This window comes from Myotis lucifugus, unplaced genomic scaffold (genome assembly GCF_000147115.1).
Source record: "Myotis lucifugus unplaced genomic scaffold, Myoluc2.0 scaffold_308, whole genome shotgun sequence".
Taxonomy (NCBI): Eukaryota; Metazoa; Chordata; class Mammalia; order Chiroptera; family Vespertilionidae; genus Myotis; species Myotis lucifugus.
Genome location: NW_005871356.1, coordinates 371,896 through 394,844, shown reverse-complemented (window position 1 = coordinate 394,844; position 22,949 = coordinate 371,896). Strand labels below are relative to the sequence as shown.

Sequence of the window (22,949 nt, the reverse complement as noted above, 5' to 3'; positions counted from 1 at the left end):
ACGTCCTGTAGTTTTCTGAGTAGAGGTCTTTACCCTCTTTAGTTAAGTTTATTCCTAGGTATCTTAATTTTTTTGGTGCGATGGTAAATGGGATTGTTTTTTTAATCTCTCTTTCTGCAAGTTCACTATTGGTGTATAGAAATGCCTCAGATTTCTTGGCATTAATTTTGTATCCTGCTACTTTGCCAAATTCATGTATTAAGTCTAGTAGTTTTTTGACGGAGTCTCTAGGGTTTTGTATGTATAATATCCTGTCGTCTGCAAATAAGGACAGTTTTACTTCCTCTTTTCCAATTTGGATGCCTTTTATTTCTTCTTCTTGTCTAATTGCAATGGCTAATACTTCCAGGACTATGTTGAACAGGAGTGGTGAGAGTGGGCATCCTTGTCTTGTTCCTGTTCTTAGGGGAAATGGTGTTAGTTTTTGTCCATTGAGTATGATGTTGGCTGTGGGCCTGTCATATATGGCTTTTATTATGTTGAGGTATGATCCTTCTACTCCCACCATGCTGAGAGTTTTTATCAAAAATGGGTGTTGGATTTTGTCGAATGCTTTTTCTGCATCAATTGATATGACCATGTGGTTTTTTCTTTCAATTTGTTTATGTGATGTATCACGTTTATTGATTTGCGTATATTGTACCATCCTTGTATCCCTGGGATAAATCCTACTTGGTCATGGTGTATGATCTTTCTGATGTACTGCTGGATCCGATTTGCTAAGATTTTGTTGAGGATTTTGGCATCTATGTTCATGAGGGATATTGGCCTGTAATTCTCTTTCATTGTGTTGTCTTTACCTGGTTTTGGTATTAGGGTGATGCTGGCTTCATAGAATGAGCTTGGAAGTGTTCCTTCCTCTTGGATTTTTTGTAGTAGTCTGAGGAGGGTGGGTTTTAGTTCTTCCTTGAATGTTTGGTAAAACTCCCCTGTGAAGCCGTCTGGCCCTGGGCTTTTGTTTGCTGGAAGCTTTCTGATGACTGCTTCAATTTCTTCCATAGTTATTGGCCTATTGAGATTTTTAGATTCTTCCTGATTGAGTTTTGGAATGTTGTATTTTTCTAGGAATTTGTCCATTTCCTCCAGATTGTCTAGTTTGTTGGAGTAGAGCTGTCCATAGTATTTTTTAACAATCATTTGTATTTCTGTGGGGTCTGTTGTTATTTCGCCTCTATCATTTCTGATTTTGTTTATTTGGGTCCTCTCTCTTTGCTTCTTGGTGAGCCTGGCTAGGGGTTTGTCAATCTTGTTTATCCTTTCAAAGAACCAGCTCTTAGTTTCATTGATTTTCTGTATTATCTTTTTGGTCTCTATGTCATTTATTTCTGCTCTAATCTTTATTATCTCCTTCCTTCTGCTCACTCTGGGGTTTTCTTGTTGCTCTCTTTCTAATTCTTTGAGTTGTAGAGTTAGATGATTTACTACCATTTTTTCTTGCTTTTTGAGATAGGCCTGTAGAGCTATAAACTTCCCTCTCAGGACTGCTTTCATTGCGTCCCATAGGTTTTGGCTTGTTGTGTTTTCATTGTCATTAGTTTCCAGGATGCTTTTAATTTCTTCTTTGATCTCATTGGTAACCCAATCAATATTTAATAACATGCTATTCAGCTTCCAAGTGTTTGAGTATTTTGGGTTGTTTTTTTTGTAGTTCATTTCTAATATTATGCCATCGTGATCTGAGAAGATGCTTGATATGATTTCAATCTTCTTGAATTTGGGTAGACTTTGTTTGTGACCCAATATGTGGTCTATTTTTGAATGTGTCTTATGAGCCATTGAGTAGAATGTATATTCCGTGGCTTTGGGGTGAAGTGTTCTGAAGATGTCAATTAAGTCCATCTGATCAAGTGAGTCATTTAGGGTTGCTGTTTCTTTGCTGATTGTTTGTCTAGAGGATTTATCCAGTGATGTCAGTGGTGTATTAAAGTCCCCTACTATGATTGTATTGTTGTCGATCTCTCCTTTGATATCTTCCAGGAGTTTTTTTTATGTATTTGGATGCTCCTGCATTGGGTGCATAAATGTTTACCAGGGTTATATCTTCTCGTTGTATTGATCCCTTTAGTATTATGAAGTGGCCTTTCCTTATCTCTGGTTATGGCCTTCACTTTGAGGTCTATTTTGTCTGATATAAGTATTGCTACCCCAGCTTTCTTTTCCTTTCCATTTGCCTGGAAGATATTTTTCCATCCCTTCACTTTCAGTCTGTGTGAGTCCCTTTTAATGAGGTGGGTCTCTTGTAGACAGCAAATGTATGGGTCATGATTTTTTATCCATTCAGCCACTTGATGTCTTTTGGTTGGAGCATTTAGTCCGTTTACGTTTAAAGTTATTATTGAAAGGTACTTGTTTGTAGCCATTTCTTTTTTTGTGTGTGGCTGTTTTCTTTCTGAGCTTTTTATTTCTTCTTTTTACACCAGTCCCTTTAGCATTTCTTGCATTGCTGGCTTGGTGGTGATAAACTCCCTTAGACTTTTTTTTGTCTGTGAAGCTTCTTATTTCCCCTTCAAATGTGAATGATAGCCTTGCTGGATAGAGTATTCTTGGATTCAGTCCTTTGCTTTGCATCACTTTGTAAATTTCCGTCCATTCTTTTCTGGCCTGATGTGTTTCTGTTGAGAAATCATTTGATAGTCTAATGGGAGATCCCTTGTATGTAACTTTCCGTCTCTCTCTTGCAGCCTTTAAGATTCTCTCTTTGTCCTGAACACTTGCCATGGTAATTACGATGTGTCTTGGTGTGGGTCTTTTCGGGTTCACCTTGTTTGGGACTCTCTGTGCTTGTGTGACTTTTTTCTTCCCCACCTCAGGGAAGTTTTCTGATATTATTTCTTCGAATAGGTTTTCTAATCCTTGTTCCTCTTTCTGTTGTTCTGGCACCCCTATTATTCGTATGTTGTTTCGCTTCATGTTGTCCCAAAGCTCCCTTAGGCTCTCCTCCTGTCTTTTAATTTTTTTCTCCAATTGCAGTACAGTTTGGGTGTGTTTTGCTTCCTTGTCTTCTAATTCACTAATTCGGTCCTCCGCTTCTCCTAGTCTACTATTGATGCTTTCAATGGTGTTTTTTATTGTAGCTATATCGCTCTTCATTTCTTCTTGGGTCTTGCATAAGTTATTGATTTTTTCATCTGTTTCTTCTTGCTTCTTGCATAAGTAGTTGATTTTTTCCTCCATCCGGTTTATGCATGCTAGGACCCTTATTCTGAATTCTATTTCTGTCATGTTGCATGCCTCTGTCTCACTTAGCTGCTTTTCTGGCGAGTCCTCCTTTTCTTTCCTTTGGGGGTTTCTTTGCCTACCCATGTTTGATCTTGCTGACATATGTAGATGTTGAGATGTTCAGTGGCTGCTCCCTGGGTGGCAGGGGCTCCTTGGGTTGTGGTTGCTGCTCAGACGGTTGCGGTAGCAGCTGCTTTCCAGTTGGCAGCAGCTCCTCTGGTGGGTGTTGTTCACAGCTGTGTTGGCTCTTCTGGCTGGTGGGGGGAGGCTTCACGTAGATGCTTTCCGTGTAGGGATGCAGGACTCCTCTGGACTCTTGCAGTCGCGCTGCTTGAGAGTCGTTGCCTCTGGGTTAGTAGCCGATCTCTGGATGCGGATAACAGCTTCTCAAGATGGCGCGGTCTCGCCGCTGCGCTGGCGCCCAGGGGGAGGTTTCAGCCTCAATCTCTAACCATCCCCATTTTTTAGGAGTTCTCTGTCTTTCCTGGCTGCAGACTGTCTCTCAGCTGAACCTCCTTAGCTTGATCGGGCTGATTGTTACCCGTTTCAGCTGCTCGCCCTTATCTGCTCCGGGACAAAGCACCAACACGTCCGTCTAAGCCTCCGCCATTTTTTCTCCTCCGTTGCCCATTTTTTGATTGGATTGTTTATCTTCCTATTGTTAAATTGCATGAGTTCCCTATAAATGTTGGAGATTAAACCCTTATTGGTGATATCATTGGCAAATATGTTCTCCTATGTAGTGGGCCTTCTTGTTGTTTTGTTGATGGTTTCCTTTGCTGTGCAAAAGCTTTTTATTTTGATGTAGTCCCATTTGTTTATTTTCTCTTTAGTTTCCATTGCCCTAGGAGCAGTATCAGAGAAGAAATTCCTTCGGCATATGTTTGCGATTTCGCTGCCTGTGGATTCCTCTAGTATTTTTATGGTTTCCCGTATTATGTTTAAGTCTTTTATCCATTTTGAGTTTATTTTTGTGTATGGTGTGAGTTGGTGGTCTAGTTTCATCTTTTTGCATGTATCTGTCCAGTTTTCCCAACACCATTTATTGAAGAGACTGTCTTGACTCCATTGTATGCTCTTGCCTCCTTTGTCAAATATTAATTGGGCATGGTGGTTTGGGTCGATTTCTGGGTTCTCTATTCTATTCCATTGATCTATATGTCTGTTCTTGTGCCAGTACCAGGCTGTTTTAAGAACAGTGGCTTTGTAATAAAGCTTGATATCTGGTATTGAGATTCCACCTATTAGCTGTAATTTTGATGTGGTTGTGGGAGGCAGCAAGTACAGGCGTTTACCTATGCCGGCATCTTGGTTCCTCAGTGTTATCCTTTCTATATAATTTCATAATATATCATTTATAATTCTTATGTCCATGGTCATAAGGAATATTTGCTTGCAGTTTATCTGTAATGTCTTCTACTGCTTTTGGTATCAGCATAATAATGCCTTCATAGAATAAGTTGGGAACTCTTCTTTAATATTCTGGGAAATTTTATGTAGAATTGGTATTATTTTTTTACTTAAATGTTTAGAAGAAATCTTCAGTGATGCCATCAGGGCTGGACTTTTCTTTGAGTAAAGATTTTTTAACTACAAATTTAATTTCTTATTTTCATAGATATAGGCTACTCAGGTCATCTATTTTTTCTTTAGTGAGTTTTGATAGATTACATTTTTTAAGAAATTTGTACATTTTTATCTAAGTTGTATTTTTTGATATAAAGTCATTCATATAATATCCTTTTAATGATTATATGATTTTTTTCTTCTTGATGTATGTAGCCAGAGGTTTATGAGTTTTATTGATCTTCTTAAAGACTTAGCTTTTCATTTAATTGATTTTAGCTTGTATCTATATAATATGAAGGTTTAGGTCATTGACTTGAGACTTTTTTCTTTCTAATATAATCATGTATTATTACAATTTTTCTATAAATATTGCCTTGGTGGTATCCCTAAAACTTTATTATTTTGAATTTTCCTTTTCATACTGTTCAAGATACTTCCTAATTTCCTTTTTCATTTCTTCTTTTACCCATGAGTTACTTAATTTCCAAACATTCAGGAATTGTTAAGATATCTTTATGTGCTTGATTTCTAGTTTAATTCCATTGTGGCCAGAGAATATACTTTTTTTGAAACCTTAAATTCCACAACCATTGCTTATTATAAATAAAGATGAAGCCTGATCCCCATGGTGGGCTTATCAGAAAGATTTCTGGCAGTGAGCACCAGGGCTCCTGAGCTTTTCAAATTCACAGTGATGGGGATCAGCTGACAGCAGGGTCTAGTCATATTGTGTTAGGATGTCTTTGCTCTCCTTCTTGTAGGCCTCATTCACATATTTCTGTTAATAGGTCACCGGACTTTAGAGAAGAACTGGCTGATTGCAATAATTTTGGGCAATGTGACCAACACCCTTTACAGGGACATGAATGTCTACACCAGCTAATTGCTCTTTGCCCAGAATACTCTGAAAGTTTTTAAATTAATTGAGATTTGTTATATGTCCCTGAATATGGTTGATCTTGATATATGTTCTAGGTATCCATGAAAAGGAATGTTCACTCTTCTGCTGTTGTTGGGTATAATGTAACATAAATATCAATTAGGTCAAATTGGTTGATATTCTCATTCAAGTCTTCAATGGCCTTATTGATTTGCTGTCTACTTTTTCTATCAATTATTGAGAGAGGTGTTGAAATCTCTGACTATAATTGTGGATTTCTTTTTTTTTTTTCACTCCTATCATTTTTTTAAACAGGTCATATGAACCTTTTTTTTTATTAGGAATATAACTATTTAGGTTTTTTATGTCCTCTTGATAAAATAAACCTTTAATTATTACTAAATTACTGTCTTCAATCCTGATAATATTATTTGATTTGAAATTTATTTTGTTATAGAATTGTTCAGGTTTTCTATTTCTTCTTGAATTGATTTTAGTAATATATTCTTTTTCTAAAAATTATTCATTTCATATAAACGTTCAAATTTATCAACAATGTTATACATAATATCCTCATATTCTTTTTAAAATATCTGCAGGATATGTTATATGTACTCTTTTACATATCAGTTTTATTAATTTGTATCTTTTTCTTGGTAAGTTTCAACAGTTTATCAATTTTATTACTATATCAAAGAATAAACGTTTGTGTTTTTTATCCTCTATATTATATATTTCTTTTCTAGTTTGTTGATTACTACTATATTTTTTCTCTTTCCATTTACATACTTATTGTTCCTTGTCTAGTTTCTTTTATCTTTCTAATGTATATATTTTAAAGCTGTAAATTTCCCTCTGAGGATTGCTTTAGCTGCTTTCATAATTGTGCTATGTAACATTTTCAGTAGTTAAAATTTTTTCTAATTTGCATTATATTTCTTCTTGAGTCACAGCTCAATTGCTGGATATTATGTATGAAAAATTATGTGTAGGAATCTGAAGCCCATGGTAAATGAATTTTCTTTGGGAGAGAATTTGTGTTTGTTTCTATAGGAACCCAAAGACCCTGTAAGCCTAAATCAATTTAAACCATGTTTAAACCTTGATCTCTGACTATATTTCTTCAAGGACTGTTACGTTTATACGTCACCTTCACTTTAAGAGTATAGCCCTTGGGGGGCTCCTGTCTGGGTCCTGAACTTTAAGTCCTATTTTTCAGGACCTTTAGATCAAAAGGAAAGTTCTCATTCTCCAAGGTCAATGATTTAAGGGCAAAATGGATATTGCACTGGTTAGCTTCAAGTTTCTCACTTCCCTTTCACTTTTGACCTATTCATCTCTATTTAATTCACTCCTTGACATTGCTTTTTTGTTATTGTTGTTTTATTTTAACCTGCCTTGTAGTTATACTTAGTGGGAGGGTTACTATTCCCCAAAACTAGAAGTCTACATAAGAAACTTAAACAAAAGAATGCATCTAAAACAATACAGCTTAATTTCACTAAACGTCAACAGTTAAACATTGTTCAATCAAGCCCAGTCATCATAGTCCCCAGCTGTTGACACATTCAGCCACTAGTGTCTGTGTGTCTTTGTATATCACTTGCTTCTGAAGGTTAAAAAGCCTTTATTGGAATAGGCACACACATCCATACCTGCTTGGATTTTATGCTCTTACAACCTTTCTTTTCTTTTCTTTTTATTTTTTTTATGGCAAACAGTATAGTTTACCTCCCAAGTCAAGAAAATAGACTTTCTATTTCCTTTTCCTACTAATCAAGGGAAACAATTAAGTTTTCTTCTCTAATCCTCCAGCTTTCAGCTGACATTTAGCAGAGTAAGGAGACAGCAGTTCACACTATCCACAGACACACCACAAAACCTCTTGACTAACTTTTCCAATCATAAAAGAGAAAGACTCCCAACTCCACAGAAAATCTTACTATGTGTCATGAGTTTGTTCTTATCTGAAACAGCAATATAAATAAAATTTACACATTAAACATTTAAAAATTACTATGTTGATGTTCAACCAAGGGTTTTAAATGGTTTCACAAAAAGTAAATAATGTATTACTATTTGTTCTGTCTCCAAATGCAAATATTTGAAAATTAGATATTTAAGGGAATGTTAAAACTAACCCCTTTTTACTTTTTTGTATGTTTCTCATTTAGCTACAATATTTCTGATTTGTTTTACATTTAATTTTTAAACAAAATATAAGTGGATGAAAATGCATATTTATTATATCTTTGATTTAGGAAAGTGAGGTAAAAAATCCACCCTCACCTCCCAAGGCATGCTCTACTACGGGCTCTTGTTCTTCGGAGATGCTGAGTACCAAGACTAACGCCAAGGAGAGTACCATATGCATACCAAACTATCTGGACCAGGAAATCAAAGTAAGGGCAAGTTTATTTAATCTCCAACTTGGGTACAGCATGAACAAACAAGAATAATTCACATCTCTTAGCATCTTTAAAACTCTTGGGTTCCCCTTGGAAAACTGAATTGATTTAAAACCACTTAGCCTGAAATCCAAGTCCTAATGCTATCTTGTAGTCTTACTTCTCCTTGGAATCCCATCACTCTTAAGAAAACAGTGTTTGACAGCTGTCAGTTTGTTTTCTGTATCTATGAGTCTGTCCCTATTTTGTTTGTTTGCAGTGGTTCACAACCTGTGGGTCGCGAGCCTTTGGCGGTCAAACGACCCTTTCACAGGGGTCGCCTAAGACCATCCTGCATATCAGATATTTACATTATGATTCATAACATTAGCAACATTACAGTTATGAAGTAGCAACGGAAATAATTTTATGGTTGGGTCACAACATGAGGAACTGTATTTAAAGGGCCAGAAGGTTGAGAACCACTGGTTTAAGGTGAAGGATTTTAAAAACCTCATAGACAACAGTATGGATATTACCAGAGGAAAAGGGGGTAGAAGAGGGTAAAGGGGCAACAAATGGTGACGAAAGGAGACTTGACTTTGGGGGGTGAACACACAATACAATATACAATGATATATTATAGAATTTTACACCTGAAACCTATATAGTTTTATTAACGAATGGCACTCCAATCCAATAAAAATTAAAAACAAAACAAAACAAACAAAAACCCCCACAGCATTTGGTTTAGACATAATGAAGGGCTTGGCATTTTCCAAACAAGCTTGGTCCTATGTTTCCCATGTTTCCCTTCTTTAGATCCCATGGTAGCTTCCACCTTACCTCACTGTAAGACTCACTACAATGAATTAAGGGCCAAAATATTGTAATGATAACTCTGACAGAATTTTAAAATAAGTATCAGTAGTAGCAATTGCAAATTAACAGGGCATGTTGTAAGGCAAGCATGTCAAATTCAAAAGCTAACTTGGAACAAATAAACAAGGTTTAAGTTTATGTGGGCCGCAAAAACAAAACAAAAGCTTCAATTTTCATAGAAATGAAGGTTTGTTTCAAAAAGTATAGTATAAAAAAAGAACAAGAGCAATGATAAAATTAATGTTTTCTTCCTGACACTTGGAATTTCTTCTCTACTACTATCTTTCCTACTTTGGGGGAAATCTTCTTCGCCGTGATTACTTTCAAAATTGACCCAAGGTGAATGTCAGTAATTCTGGATCTGACAGGAGACTTATTTCCTTTCATAATTGTAAATAATTGCTCACACCGTTATATTGGCTAGGCTACAAAAATATTTATTGTGGGCCACGTGCGGCCCACGGGCTGTGAGTTTGATATGCTTGTAAGGGTTGTTATTGAATAATCCTGATAAGGACCTATGTTAACAGTAAAGGATAATGATGTCAGGTTTGGGGGAAGCTGAAGTAGCTGGAAATTAAGATCCTGAGGAAAAGGGGTCTGTGGAGAGAATGAGCTCCAAAAATCTGCCCAGGGTTGCACGAGTCTTTAGTCCAGTATAAGCTGCGCCTGCAGAGGAGGAGATTCTGAAACCTGGCGGGAGGAGGCTGATGGGAGGCAGCACGTTGCTTAGAGAAGCTGGACTTCTGACCTGCCAGATTGAAGAGACCCTGTTGAGCACACCAGGAATTCAGTTGAGACCCCAGAAAGGTCAAACCTCATAAAACCAATAGGGTATTCTAGCCCAACAGTAGGGGCTACTATGGACCTATACTCCCAAATCCTAAAATCAAATTTCAACAGATGAAACTCACCTGCCAATATATTTACTACCTTCTGTAACAAAACTCAGTGAAAAGAAGGGAGAGCATATTCCACTCCCTCTCACTAAAAGGATGCTTATATTCTTTCAAAGTTGGTCAATGAATAATCTATCAGTTAAAGAAGCTGGGAGTAAGACACAATCACCATATTGATGAAAATACCATTAGAGACAGAGTGGCTCAGAGGGTACAAAGGGTTCTTCTTCCTATTTTTGCCATAGCTATTGATTTATTGTAAAATTAGGAGCAAATTTAATTTGCTGTCTTCAGGATGTGACATTATTGAGGACAAGATTCTTAATAATATAACAAAGTCAATATAAGGCAGTGGATTTTTCTGCCCTTTAATTTCAATTCTATATCTCCAGTATCTAGATCAATAGCAGACACTAATATTTGTTGAATTAATAGCATTTTAAAAAAATATTTCAGGCAGAGAGACTAGGAAAAAAGATGCTGCAGTATCTCCAGGAAGAATTGATGATGGGTGAGACTGGGTTGTCAAGGCTGTGCCGATAGAGAGAAATGGAAATATCTGAGAAGTGTTTAGAAGGAAAAATTTACTGAACTTGTTTGGCATTGTCCAGGATGAATCCCAGGCTGTGCCTTGGACATACATTCATATGTGCTGGTGCTGTGCACTGAGACAGGGGAACCAGGAGGAACAGCGAGTTCAGTGCAGGTTTTAGGGAGGGAAAGATGGAGATTTAGTTTTAGATATTTTGTGCAAAGTAACTATAGTACAGCTAAGTGGATACATCTAGTAGACTGATGGTTACATAGGACTGAAGTTAAGGAGAGAGGTATGAATTTCAGATATGTCTAAATTCTAACAGCAGATGGAGTTTAGGGTCAAACTGGAAATATCATGAGCTTAATACTTTGCACTTTAATACTTATTATAGTCCATTTTATTAGAATTCATTATTTCATATATTAATCTCCTCTATCATCCACACTTCAGCCCTTACCTCCTGATAAAAACTGTCAAAGAAGGATTCTGATTTACAAACGGGAATTAGATTCCTATCCCATTGGGCCAATCACTATTCAGGGAACTGAAGAACAATGATGAATCCAGCTCGATTCACCCCTGTAGAGAGGAGCAGGCAGTACAAAAGGGACAGTGCTGTAACTGGAAGGTCCCCATTAGAATCCCATGGTGCAAAGGGAAAGGATCAATTCCCCAAAAGAAGAAAAACAAATGTCTCCTCCAGATGATGTTGGTAATGAACAGACAAAACAAGGGAAGCCGCATCCTGTAACCTAAACTATTACTACTTGTATTGGAGGTGTTGTTTCTTTAAAGATTCTGCTGGCTCCCAAGCTAAAATCCCAATTGATTTAATTGAACACTGTGTACATAGTGACATCTGGGAGGATGAGACTGTGGAGAAAGTAAAGGGAACTTTATAAGCCTTGTGCCATTTATTTGCTCACCATGTAATTCTAATATTCTGTATCAGATTCTGGCAAAGCTCTGTAACATTTTACATACTGATTCTCTGGCCGAAGTTCTACAGTGGCTGCTTCACGCAAGTTCAAAAGGTGAGATTAACACAGAGCCTGTTTCTCCCTTTGGTATGGATGCCAGTAGCATAGCCGTCCAAGTTCCAGATTCTAACAGCTCTGCCAATTCCCCACCCAAACCATCTCCTAGCCTCCTTTAGGCCCTTCTTGGCCTATTCCATGAAAACACATGCCAGTCTTAATGGGACAACCATAAATAGCATAGAGCAGCTATCCTCACACCTAGCTGGCCATCAGACTGACGGAGGTCAAACATCTGAGGTGGGTAAAACCTGAGAATTTGCATTTCTAACAAGTCTCCCCAGATGATGTCAATAATGCTGGTCTGGGGACAACTATTTGAGAACCATTGCACTAATCAAAGTTCGGAAATACCAATGTGCCAAAACAGACTAATATTTTAAGTGGGAGCATTTTGGAAATAGTTCCTTACCCCAGGAATTCAAGACTACTTGGCAGGCAATTGAGAAGTATTTGGGGGTAAGAAGTCTCTAGTTATTCTCTATTATATTTCCTTTTTAAGAATGTAACAAAAAATTACACAAGAAATAAGTGCTTATTGTTAGGGGCTGGGGAGGAGCCAGAAAAAAATAAAAGAAGACCAATAATAATAAATAAAACTATCACAGACATCATTTCAGTGAACAGTGTATTTCTTTCTAGATATGCTTGTAACTATGATTTAACTATCCATCTGTAAGATCACATTGTACTTATTATTTTTAGAGGTATACTTTTTCTTTTCTTTTCTTTTTTCATGTGGCAGTGGCCTGTAAGGCTGAGTTTTGTACTCAATATTTGAAAACTACTCCACTGCCATTCATGGGCAATCCCTCAGCGAGTTAACTACTCTGGGCACTACAGTACCACAAACTATCAGAAACTAGGTTGTTGTAAAACAACTTCTCTGCAGAAATGTTGATTCCCACATAGGGGCCCACCCAGAAAACAGATCAGCAGCCTTTACACCGGTGTGCTGGATAAGAAAAGTAGTTCAGTGTGTCTAGACAGTGATCATTACAACCTTCATGCCGCTCTCACCCCTTTTGTTAAATCAGAGAAAGAGTGGGTCTCAGCTCTGATTCATGCTGAGCTGTCTGAGATAAACTTGTTGACTCGCCCTCTGAGAAGAAGCGTCTCCGCGGAACCAGCGGCGGTGACTGAGAAGCTAACCAAAGTTAAATCTCCTTCATGTTCACCTGTGAAATCAAAAGTGCTGCCCAGACCTGGAGAAGGACATCAACTGGCCAGGTAATTAGACACCCTGGCCACGTAGAGGGCATATGTACATGAAGACTTCGAATTCTCTTTTCATAATATTTAGAAACATGCTGAGTTTTTAAGACTCCTCTTTATCCAGTAAATGACAACAATGTGTATTTAGTTTTGTAGGGTTTTTTCACTTTCATAAATGTAATGAAAATCACTCTAAATACTATTTTTAATACATATATTTTATTGATTTTAGAGAGAAAGGGAGAGAGAGTGAGAGAGAGAGATAGAAACATCAATGATGAGAGAGAATCATTGGTCAGCTGCCTCCTGCACGCCCCCTACTGGGGATCGAGCCTGCAACCCAGGCATGTGCCCTGATCAAATCTGGAACCCTTCAGTCCGCAGGCCGATGCACTATCCATTGAGCCAAACCAGCTAGGGCTAAATACTATTTTTCAAAGCATTTTTGCAGAGGTTAGGTCTTCCTTACCCAATAACCTTTCTTTTTGAGCAAACTTTTCTTTAAGGCAAGCATGTCAAACTCAAAGGCTAACAGAGGCCAAATAAAAGAGGCATGCGGCCCATGGGCCGCGAGTTTGACATACTTGCTCTAAGGGCAAGAGTAGCCACCCAAAATCTAAGAAAATATAGTATATTTTTTAGTTTACCTAAAAATAAAAGCTATAAAGAAAATCTAAATTGTATTGCTATTGTATAGCTTGTTAAATGCGTATCATAGAGGCATCATTTTTTTGTATAAACAATGGAAGGTTAAAGTACATTGCTTCACTTGATTATCTTTGACATACTCCTGGGGGTTGTCAGAGGGAAAAATAACTATTAAGGGGATTGGGAAATATTTCAATTGAAATTCTTTCTAAATCTTATAATTTCAATGACAAAAGAAAATGCATCTTTGTGTATAACATCATAATGAAAGAATGCGGTAAGATGTTATTTAAGCTGGGAGAGAGAATCTGGTTGCTTTAAAATTAAAAGTTGAATAAAACTTAAATTCAGAGACAGTAAATATTCAAAACACATAATAGGTCACTTTAAAAAGCATTAAGACAGAGGAGAATTTTGTAGCATTGCAATTTGTCTCCACCTTAAAGTTTCATAAAATTAGAAATCGGCATGCCCTGACCGGTGTTGCTAAATGGTTAGAGCATTGTCCCAGACACTGAAGACTGGTGGGTTCAACTCCTGGTCAGGGTATTCAATCACATATGGGAGGCAACTGATTAACAGATGTTTCTCTCTCTCTCTCTCTCTCTCTCTCTCTCTCTCTCTCTCTCTCTCTCTTTCATCAATAAAAAAAAATATCCTCAGGTGAGGACTAAAAGAAAAAAATTAGAAACTGGGAGGTTGTCAGGGTCAGTCTCTCTACCTTAGCACTAGTTTAGATATTTACCCAAAGTCAGAAGAATTTTTCATTGGAAAATACATTTAATACTATCTACTTTGAAACACAAAGAATTGGAATAGGCTATTTAAGACAACATTACTTAGCTTATATGATGATAATGCACCCTATAGAAAAATACTTATTTGTATCTGTGAATTTCATTTTCTTTTTCTCCAATTGATTTAGAGTGTCAAGTCAAGGATCTGAAGAAAATAAGGTGGTACCAAAAGGTTAAGTATAGTTTGTGATAATTACTGAATTGTTATAAGGAGACCAGTAAGTATCTTGCTAGTAAACTACAATAGTGACTTCCAGCTACTCTAAGGGGCAGCATCTGCTGAACTTCTCATAGAGATACATTTGACATAAATTTGTATTGAAAGGTTAAGTGCCTCAGGGACAGACACTCTTTGAGAAGCAAGACAGAAGGACACAGGGAATTCTAGGTGACAGGAGGAGCCCTGGATTGACTTAACAAAAAGACAATGATCTCAGAGTTTTGGTTCTTCACAGCTTAACTGTCATTGAGCCAAATGATTTTCACTAGACACAAAGTCAACGAGAGAAAACAGTAAAATGGCAATCAGCCAGCAGATGCCCCATGAGATAGCTGGTATATGAAAGAGAGGAGCAGTTTTGTGTCCCTCCCAGAAGCCCAGCCCCAGCCTATGATTTGGACCACGAAAACTCAAGAACTGTGGAAAGACCTACATTGATCCAAAATAGCCCCACTGAAATATCCCTGTGGGATTGGTAGCTCCTAGCCTTAAAACAAGCACAGTAACAATGACTATAGAGCAATGGCTATAAACTATGTCTACTAGCCTCAAACAAAAGTCTGCCTTATTATTTCTACAAGTTCCCCTTAAACCAGGAATGATGTGGTAATTAATTAGAATTCCTGGAGGTCACTCTAGATGCTAGCGGGTTCTGTTGGAGTTAACCAACCCAAAAGGGGCTCTATCTGCTAATAGGCAATAATAAGTGTAATTTAGAAGTTAGAAAATATCCCCTTATTCTGACATGCCAAGGATTGTCTATTGTATCTGTCTTCTATAAAACTCTTCACCACAGGACTACAAAATCCTGATAGTGATGTTTCTATTATTCAATTTTATGTTTTACCTGTTGGTCCCAAATCTATTTTACCCTGTATAGATATTTGGAAAACTTTTGTATAAGAATCCCTAAATCATACACCTTTGTGTCCAGTATTAATATTTAGCATCTCCCCAAATCCTTATTCTTCCTTGGATGTGACCATGTAGGCCTTGTAGAGGTCTCATGAGTGCAAATAACTTGTTTTAACAAACTTGTCTATTTTTTGTCTATCAAGACAATAGATCCTTCTCCTTTTTCTCATTAGTCCCATGATGCCCATCAAAAGCCCTAATTTATTCTTACCAAAGTAATGTTTAATTCTAAGAGCAAAGAACATACCTACATGCAATAGAACAAATAACTCATTCAAGATGAGCAGATGATACAAAAGATGAGAATAGATTATTTTATGAATTTGGAGTGTATTTGGTTCACCTAAACTTCATATAGATTTTTTTGTATGTTATTTGCTACTAAAACATGGCAGAAGCTGTGTCCCATGTCTCAATTATGATCTTATTTCGATTTTTTTCTATTTTAGAGGCTGAGCACAAACCTGCAATGTTTATAAGAAGAAATAAGATGACAATCCCAGTTACAGAATATTTCAGCAAATCAAACTCTCCTCCCAGGCCTAAAACTCAGGAGAGCATATCAACAAAACCAATGTCAGCAAGGAGTATACACCAAGAATACAATCTCTCTCCCCAGAGAACATTTTCTCCTTTAACATACCAAAGGTCAAAAATCTAAACTAGGCTAATTCTCTCATACACATGAGCTTCACTTTGTTACAAATTATTATTTTTTAAATATTTTGGTATCAAGGAGTCAATAGCTCCTCTAACCTGATGGCACACGTAAATCCAAAGCACCAGCGTATAATGCTACTAAACAAATATTACTGGAGATAATATTTCTATTTGTAGTTCATTTTAACACCATTTGTAAAAAAAAATGTTTATTTATATACTATATTTCCAATCGGGCCCTGATGTTAGAAAAATCATCCATAATCAAATTTAAGCAGTTATGATTCCACACCTGCTGAAAACTCTGACAGAGACACAAACAGAATTTTAACATCTGAGCTTATTTCTATAATCTACAGTGTTAAAATGTTGTTGGGATATTATGAAAAAATGCTCACCTCCTTCCAAAAAGGAAAAGCTATAAAAATTATCCCTAATTTATAAGCCAGAAAGAAACTAGTTCCCACTCATTTCTAATTGTGAATGATATTAACAAATTTCCTAATATTGAGCATTTGTATTTTTCCTTAAAATAAAACCACTCTTGGGCCATGGTTATTATTCTATCAGTGTACTGCTGGATTATATCTACCAATTAGCCATTTTATTTAGAATGTTTGCTTGATATTTAAAAGAGATAATATAAATTGTGTGTCTGTACATGTGTTCATGTGTGTTTGTAATCTTAATATTTACATTATGTCAGGAATCATTCTAAATACTTTAGATATAGTAACTTTTTAAAAATATATATTTTTATTGATTTCAGAGAGGAATGGAGAGGGAGAGATAGAAACATCAATGATGAAAGAGAATCACTGATCGGTTGCCTCCTGCAGACCCCACACTGGAAATCGAGCCTGCAATCCGGGCATATGCCCTGACTGGGAATCGAACTGAGACCTCCTGGTTCATAGGTCAATGTTCAACCACTGAGCCACACCAGCTGGGCTAGATATATTAACTTTTAATTGTCACAATAACTATTTGAGGTAGCTATTATTGTTATTCTCTCTTTTTAAAAAAAAATAAGAAAACTGAGGAATACAGAGTTCTACTCATTGGGATGGGATATACAGTGGTAACAAGTATCATCTTTCAAATACAATAGAAGTTTATATCTCACCTAGGAGTTCACAGTGTGTGTTTTAAGTCAGCAGATGACTTTGCTTTATTGGTGATCCAGAGGTCTGGGATCCTTCCATCTTGTGGCTCAACCATCACCTACGGTTTCACCAACTGCATCCTGCTGGCAAAAGAAAAGGAGAGTGGAAGAAAGTATAAATTTCCTATAGCTGTTGTAATACATTACCACAAACTCCGTGGCTTAAACAAACACAAACGTAGTTTACAGTTCTGGGGTCAGAGGTCTGCAATGGGTCTCAACGGGCTAAAGTCAAAGGATTGGCAGGGCTACATTCCTTCTGGAGGCCATAGGGGAAAATATATTTTCTTTGCTTTTTCCAACTTCTAGAGGTTACCCACACTCCTTGGCTCCTGGCTCCCTTCTATCTTTAATGCCAACAATGGCTGGTGGATTCTTTCTCTGAACACATTACTCTGACACTGAGTCTTCTGCCCCCCTCTTCCTGTGATTACATTGGGCCTGGATGTTTTCTAGGTTATCCAAGATAATCTTAAGGTCAGATAATTAGCAATTTAATACTCCCTTATTATATAACATCACAGGGGTTAGAATCTTTGGGGGGACCTTCTGCTTTCCACAATGAGAGTACATCTGCTGCAAGTCTTGGCTTTCAAATGGCAAGCATCAATTCCAATCATATTCCATGATTAAGAAATAGTCTAACTGAAAGGGGCTGATAAAATTCTTAAGTAGCAATCATATTCCAGTACTATACTATACTCCAGGGGTCCTCAAACTAAGGCCCGTGGGCCACATGCAAATACAAATATTGTATTTGTTCCCATTTTTTTTTTTACTTCAAAATAAGATATGTGCAGTGTGCATAGGAATTTATTCATAGTTTTTTTTTAAACTATAGTCTGGCCCTCCAACGGTCTGAGGGACAGTGAACTGGCCCCCTGTTTAAAAAGTTTGAGGACCCCTGCTATCGTCTATGGAAAGGAAAATTGAATTTTGGTGGACAGTTAACTTTCTCTAACACAAGGGTTTAGTGAGTGTTTCAAAATGTGGCTAGAATCTATGTGCTTAACCACCAGGCACTACTGATATGTATCAAGACCATACCCCATAACATTTATTAGCATAAGTTTTTAAGGTGGGATTAATACCTGGATGCAATGATGGGTCAATATATGGAAATCAATCAATGTAATACCACATTAGCAAAATGAATAACAAAAATCTCACCATCATCTCAATCAATGCAGAAAAAGAATTTGATAAAATTCAACACCTTTTTATGATAAAAATACTCAATAAACCAGGGCTAGAAGGAAATGACCCTAAAGGAAAAAGCCATACATGAAAAAACCAGAGCTAATATTGTATTCAATGAGGGAAAGACTGAAAGTTTATCCTCTAAGATCAAGAACAAAGCAAAGATGCCCACCCTCACCACTTCTATCCAACAAAGTACTAACAGTTTTATCCAGAGCAATCAGACAAGAAAAAAAAAAAAAGACATACAAATTGGATAAGAAGAGGAAGAATATAATTAGTGTCCATACTACCCAAAGAGATCTATAAAATAAATGCAATCCCTATCAAAATCCCAATGACATTTCCTACAGAAATAGAAATGCCATCCTAAAATTTGTATGGAATTTCAAGGTACAATGAATTAAAAAAAAAGTTGGAAGTTTTATATTCTGATTTCAAAACATATAACTTGTTCCATATAACTTGAAAGAACATAAATTTAAAAGCGGTTGAACACAAAGTTGTAGATATATTAAAACAAACGTGTTAATTTTGTTGTTCAAATCTTACATATCCTATCTAATTTTTACCTTGGTGATTGATTAATCAGTAATAAAGATGTGTACTAAATTTTTCCAACTATTATGGTAGATGTATAATTCAGTGGTCTTTGTAATTCTGTTTATTTTATGCATATATTTTGAAGTGATGTGTAAACATAGTTTAGAATTTTATAATTGTTATGACCAACTTTATCTCTAACACTGATTTTTACAACAGACCATCTGACATTAAATAACAAGTTCTAGGTGGCAAGGTTTTTCTCCTGTTCCACAAATTTATTTTCTACTTTAATGTATTATTATCATAGAAGTTGCTTATATTATTTCTACTTTTAAACTTATTTTCCTTTGTGGATATATATATATATATATATATATATATATATGTGTGTGTGTGTGTATGTGTGTATATACATGTATATATATATATGTATGTATATATATATATACACACACACACATATATATATATATATATATATATATAGAGAGAGAGAGAGAGAGAGAGAGAGAGAGAGAGAGAGAGAGATTGAGAAGGCACATGGGCATTTCTTTAACTATTGTCAGCTGAAGCCAGTGGTGTTGTGCAAAGCCACGTCCTGGAAACACGCTTTCCAAAAGGCAGGAGTGTTGTCAGCTTGACCTTCAGCCCAGGTGCAGGGGGTGCGTTTTGTTATTTAAATCCAGCCAAGCACCAGGAATGAATACGACTCAGGCCCACCCAAGAATGCACATAATCTCCTTTGTCTTGACTTTTAGTAAAACTTCCTGTTTTTTGCTGTATAAAATAAACACGCTATATTGGCTCTGGGTCCCTGTCCCTGTCTCTCCATCAGAGGACAATGGTCCCACCCAGCCCCAGTTTTTTTCTTCCATCTCTGTGTCTGTCTTTCTTCCATTTTCTCAATCCCCAGCCACCCCTACTCAGGAACCAAACTGCTCTCTAGCTGCGCTGGACACAGAGAAAAGAAAGATTTACATACACACACACACACACACACACACACACACACACACACACACACACATATATATCAATTATATCTCATTAATTATAGCATTAACATCTCCCATATATTTCTCTTGTCCATTTGAGCTGTCATGGGTTGGAAAGCATGGATCAGCCTCCTTATACTAATGCATTTCTTATTAATGTAATTTCTGAAGTTTTTCTTAATGAACTTAAATACTATGCTATCAGATGCATAGAGATATTAACTGTCAGATCTTCACTAAGGATTGATTTCTTGAACATTACAACATGCCCTTCTTTCCCATTTGTGATGTGTTGAACCTTTTCCAATGCAAAAATTGTGATTTGTCTTTTTTTTCTTTTGTTAGCTCAATATGCTTTTCTGTATTCTTTTATTTTCAACATTGCTGAGTAACTTTATTTCAAAACAGCATATGTTTAGGCTTTGGGTATTTAAAATCCAATTTCAGTGATTTTAGAACATTTGTACTTGCTGACAGTAGAGATTTGGCCTTGTGCAGTTATTGTGTTTTATGTTAGCACTAGAGGCCCAATGCACGAAATTCGTGCAAGGGGCTGGGCCTTCACAGTCCCAGCTGTCTTGGCCCATCGCAGCCCCAGCTACCTCATGGCCCCGCCCACTGGTCGTTCTAGAAGTTCATTCCACCATCTGGTCTAATTAGCATATTAGCATATTATGATTGTATTGCTTTTAAAAATGTTTCACTAAATGATCTGTGATTTCCATATTTTATCTGATGAGTATTCACTCTGGTAATTTAGAAAGTTTGTATTTTAAAAATTTCACCTAGTGGATTCCTCAAAAAGCAGAGCCTTAAACAAACCATATTATTGTTCGTTTGTTTTTTCAGTCAGGCTATGTCAAAAACGAAGAATGAGAAACAAGGGAAATGAGGCAAATGGAAGGAATGTCAGTACAAGACTAGTACCAAGTTAGCTGCTTGGTTTCAAACCAATTGATTGCTCAATCCTAAAGATCAAATGGGAAAACGTTCCCATTTTACAAATGAGGACACGAGACACACAAAGGTTGAAGACGTTGCCCAAAGTCACATGACTAACAAATGGCAGTGCTGAGACTTAAGCCTACTCTCTCAACTAACACTATTAAATCTTTTCATTCTGTCACGAGTTCCTTTCTTCACCTTTCCTAAGTGCCTACTCTCTGTGCCTGACAGGGTGCTAGGAAAACAAATAATCATCTCTATGCTAACTGAAATCAGTTTAATGAGCACTATAGGCCATTGCTGTCATTAATGCTAATCCCTGCCATTCTTTTTTCCTTTTTACAACTGCTGTCTGTACATGTTCTCAGTGCTCTATGGACAACCCTTGCCTTTTACCTGTATCTCCTCAGTGGTCCTTTCCATATATAAAGTGAAATGACACATCACTTTACTTGGTAATTATTAGTAGTTTGTGGGTTTCATAATTGTTCATTGAGCTCCCAAAAGATATTCCTTCAGAATTGCTTCCTATTTTCCTTTTTCAGTTTCCAGTATTTTCAAATGCTTCAAAGTGGCAATGCAGTGATCTCTGGGGAATCAGTGAAAAGCAGCGATTTTCAACCAGCATGCCACAAATTTTTTTTAAAATCTACAATACCTATTAGGGATCCTGAACTCTTTTCCCTTAGATTGTAAAAAAAAAAAAAAAAAAAAGACAACTGCAAACATAATAGCTGCCCAGTGTGAATGGATAAAAAAATATAGCTATTTTTTTGTCAGTTTGGCAAAATATATATTTTTTGGTGTGCCACAGAATTTTAGTAATTAGTTTGTGTGCCAGGAGATGAAAAGGATTGAAAATCGTTGGTCTAAAGCAGTGGTTCTCAACCTGTGGATCGAGACTCCTTTGGGGGTTGAATGACCCTTTCACAGGGGTCACCTAAGACCATCGGAAAACACATATATAATTACATATTGTTTTTGTGATTAATCTATGCTTTAATTATGTTCAATTTGTAACAATGAAATTGGGGATCACCACAACATGAGAAACTGTGTTAAAGGGTCGCAGCATTAGGAAGGTTGAGAACCACTGGTCTAAAGAATGCTCCTTCCCATACAATGAGCTTGCTTTATGAAGACCATAGATTTTTAAGAAATGATATGAGAGAAAATCCTATTATTTCAGCAGACATATCACTTTTTGGCATATTTATTTAAATACTAACTGAATTTCCCACCTTTATTATGTTCCAATACAAGTGACTTTAATATTACTGGTTTTAAATAGTAAGGTACCTCAACAAACCAAAAGAGTGTTAAGGGAAAAGAATATATTAAGAAAAAAGATTATTACTTAAAAAACAAAATTTTAAATACTTCAGAAATTATTTCTAATTGTAATCTTCATCTTCTTGTCATCAGCAGCCTAAATAAGATATGGACTTGTAGTAGATAGAAGTATGTCCACCTGAAAGATGTGTTCATATCATACTATCTAGTACTTGTGGATGCAACCTTAGGGGCTTTGTAGATGTAATCAAGTTAAGATGAGGTCATACTGGATTAGGGTGAAACCAAATCCAATGATAGGTATAAGAAGAGGGACACAGACACAGGCACAGGACAGGAGACAGAGGGTGAAAGGTCATGTGATGACAAAGCAGAAACTGGAGTGACGCAGCTGCAAGCCAAGAACACCAGAGATTGCTGACAACCACCAGAAGCTAAGGACTAGAAATAATTCTTCACTATAGCTTTTGGAAGGAACAAGATACTACCGACACCTTGATTTTGGACTGTTAGCCTCCACTGTAAGATAATAAATTTCTGTTGTTTTAAGCCACCCAACTTGTGTTAATTTGTTATGGTAGTCCTAGGAAATATAGAGCTTTTATAGTTAGGGAAAAATTAAGCTATGTACATAGTGCCCGGTAATGATTTTCCCCCACCTTTCAAAATTAAACTGTGCCCTATTCCTTATGGGAACAATTTAAGGTAAAAGGGATAGTATTTCATGCTACTTTAACCCTGTTTACTCAGAAAAACCCTGAACCTTTGAAAAATACAACTTAAGACATAAAGCTTTGTTCTTCTAGAAATTGTAGGGACTTGGTATTTATGTACCTTTGTTCATAGAACCTTAGTTTAAATAGGTAACTATAATAGATCTAGAGGCCCGGTGCATGGAAATTCATGCACAGGAGGGGGGAGGGTGTCCCTCAAGCTGGG

General features: G+C 36.6%; 1 protein-coding gene across 1 annotated transcript in view; it reads left to right on the top strand.

The window, feature by feature from the left end:
- CUNH4orf17 (chromosome unknown C4orf17 homolog) overlaps positions 1 to 15,867 on the top strand; it is a 26,480-nt gene extending 10,613 nt beyond the window's left edge. Inside the window, exons 4-8 of the mRNA XM_006100296.2 lie at positions 7,930 to 8,070; positions 11,327 to 11,408; positions 12,449 to 12,641; positions 14,200 to 14,243; positions 15,656 to 15,867. Of these exons, the coding sequence (XP_006100358.1) occupies positions 7,930 to 8,070; positions 11,327 to 11,408; positions 12,449 to 12,641; positions 14,200 to 14,243; positions 15,656 to 15,867 (672 nt within the window). The remainder of the gene's footprint in view (positions 1 to 7,929; positions 8,071 to 11,326; positions 11,409 to 12,448; positions 12,642 to 14,199; positions 14,244 to 15,655) is intronic.
- The last annotated feature ends 7,082 nt before the right edge of the window (positions 15,868 to 22,949 follow it).